At 37.7% G+C, this 2,962-nt stretch overlaps 1 protein-coding gene across 1 annotated transcript; it reads left to right on the forward strand.

Moving 5' to 3' along the window:
• Positions 1 to 282: 282 nt before the first annotated feature.
• LOC102239657 (zinc finger protein 791-like) lies at positions 283 to 1,242 on the forward strand. The gene has a single exon (XM_005860352.2). The coding sequence runs from the start codon at positions 283 to 285 to the stop codon at positions 1,240 to 1,242; it is 960 nt and encodes a 319-aa protein (XP_005860414.2).
• Positions 1,243 to 2,962: the final 1,720 nt, after the last annotated feature.

A 2,962-nucleotide genomic window follows, 5' to 3' on the forward strand; every position in this document is an offset into this window, starting at 1 on the left:
AGCCTTATGCCAAATATCAATCTGAACAACAAATTTGTTCTGGAAGTAAAACTATATAAATGCAGGATATGTGGGAAAATCTTCATGGATCATTCATCTCATAATAGGCACATTAGATGGCACACCAGATATAAGCTCTCTGAGTATCAGAAATATAAAGAGAAACCATATAAATGTAACATATGTAGGCAAGCCTTTAGTTCCCCTTGGCTTAGGAAAATACATGAAAGAACTCACAATGAAAAGAAAACCTATAAATGTAAGACATGTGGAAAAGCCTTAATGGGGCTCAGATTGCTTAGAAGTCACATGATCACACATACTGTAGATGCTCTTTGTAAGCAGAAGACATGTGAGAAAAACTTTAGTTCTTCAACTTCTCTTCAAGAGAGAACCCACACTGGAGAGAAGCTCTCTCAGTTCAAACACGGTAGAAAAACCCTCATAAATTATCCAAGTTTTCAAATACATGAAAGAAGCCACACTGAAGAGAAACGCTATAAATGTAGTGTTTGTGGGGAGGCCTTCAGATATCGCACTTCCTTAAAAAGACACAAATGGATTCACATAGCAGAAAAACCCTATACATGTAAGGAGTGTGGAAAAGCATTCAAACAAAACTCTTCCTTACAAATACATGAAAAACTTCACACAGGAGGGAAACCATATAAATGTCAGCACTGTAGTAAAGCCTACAATCACCGCAGCTCCCTTGGAGCACACATGAACATACATACTGGGAATATTCCTTACCAGTGTAAGGAATGTGGAAAAGTATTTGCTCGCCTTAGTTGGTATCAAAGACATGAACAAATGCACACTGGAGTGCAACCCTATGAATGTAAACAATGTGGTCAAACCTACAGACGTTATAGTTCCTTACAAATACACGAAAGAAGTCATACAGGAGTGAGGCCTTTTAAATGCAAGGAATGTGATAAAGCCTACGCTAGTAATAAAAACCTTCAGATCCATTTGAAATTGCACACTGGAGAGATACCCTATAAATGTAAAGAATGTGGTAAAACCTACAAAGATGATCGTTCCTTTAAAATACATGAAAGAAATCATACAGGAGTGAGGCCATTTAAATGCAAGGAATGTGATAAAGCCTTCATTTCTAGAAAAGTCCTTCGGATGCATTTAAAAGTTCACACTGGAGAGAGACCATATGAATGTAAAGAATGTGGGAAAACCTATACTGATAGCTCTTCTCTTGAAAGGCATATGAGGACTCACTGAATATAACCTAGTAAATCTAAATAGTGTGAGAAAGACTTCAGTTTGCTCACATCTTTACATGAAAACTCCCACAGAAACTTAAATAATCTGATAAGGCTTGACTAAAGTTAATTTATGTATACTGTTCCAGAAAACATTTAAGGTTAAAGGGTTGTTATTAAAATTGTAAATAGTTGTGTTAAAATAAGTAAAATGCTTATCCCAGCTGCTTGAGAATATAGTGGGGCAAGAGCATCATCAAGGAAATTAGGCAAGAGATAAAAATGGTGGTTTAGTCCATAAAGTAGTGAGAAGTGGTCATATGCAGAATGGTCACATTTAGAAGTAGGGTCAAGAGGAATTGCTGAAGAATTGGGTATAAGGAGCAAGAGACAAGAGGGTTCAAGAATGACTCCCAAGTTTTTTTTTGTGTGTGTGTGTGGGAGCATTTGGCTTGATTTAGCTGTTATTTACTAAGATAAGACTATGGGATGAGTTAGTTTTGGTGGGAGTAATAGGAGTTTAATTTTGGAAAAGAAAGTTTTGAGATGCATATTAGATATGTCAATGGAGTTACTGATTTGGCAATTGAATATGCTAATCTGAAGTTCAGGAGAGAAGTCTGGGATAGAGATCATATTTGGAAGTCATTAATATAAAGATAGCAAAATAAGATGATCAAAGGAGTGGGTTTAGATAGAGAAGAGATGAATTCCAATATTTAGAGGTTGGGAGATGAGAAGGAACCAGCAAAAGATATTGAGAAATTGACATTAGTGAGATAGGAAGAAAACCAGGAGTGTCTGGTGTTCTGGAAGGCAATGATTTTTTTTTTTTTTAAGGAGGGAGTGATCAACTATATTAAATGCTATTGTTTGTTTCAGAGAGATCAGTTCTGAGAATTGATCATTGAATTTGGCAATGAAAGGGCTGTTTGTGGCCTTTATAAGAATCCTTTCAGTGGTGTATGTAGGGTAGGGTGGGGGTGGGAAGCAAAAGCCTGATTGGTGTAGATTTAGAAAGAGAAATGGAAGCAGGAAGAGTTTTTCCCCCAAAGATTTTCACTATAAAATGGGGCAGTATCTGGAGGGGTATCCAAGGCAAGTGTTTAAATATTTTTTATTTCAAAGATAAGTGTATTTACAGAATGTTTGAATACTGGTGAGACTGATTCAGTAGAAAGGGAGACTTGATTATGTCGAGGGAGGAGATAATTGCTAGAGAAATGTTCTTGATTAAGCAAGAGGGATGGGATCAAGTGTACAAGTGGAGGATTTGGCTTTTAATCAGCAAGGACAGCTCATCCATTGTATCAGAAGTGAGTGTAGATCATAGAAAAATAGATGTAGGTAGGTGGATAGAAGGCCTGGTAAGAGCCCGTGGGATCATGTGATACTTGTCTTTCTCTGACTAGCTTATTTCATGTAGCATAATACTCTTCAGGTATCTCCATGCTGTCTCAAAAAGTAAGAGATACTTCTTTTTCACAGCTTTCTAGTATCACATGATCTCACTTATATGTGGAGTTTAAGGAATAAAATAAACTAATGAACAAAATAGATCCAGAGACATGGAAGCACGTAACAGATAGAGGAATCTCAGAGGGAAGGGGGGGAGTGGGAAGAGTTTAACCAAAGAGGGAAGGAGGGAGTGGGAAGAGTTTAACCAAAGAGGGAAAGGGGGGGGGGGGGGGGAAGAGTTTAACCAAAGAGGGAAGGGGGGGAGGGAGCGGGAAGCATTA

The sequence above is a fragment of the Myotis brandtii genome, unplaced genomic scaffold (genome assembly GCF_000412655.1).
Source record: "Myotis brandtii unplaced genomic scaffold, ASM41265v1 scaffold1337, whole genome shotgun sequence".
Classification (NCBI taxonomy): domain Eukaryota; kingdom Metazoa; phylum Chordata; class Mammalia; order Chiroptera; family Vespertilionidae; genus Myotis; species Myotis brandtii.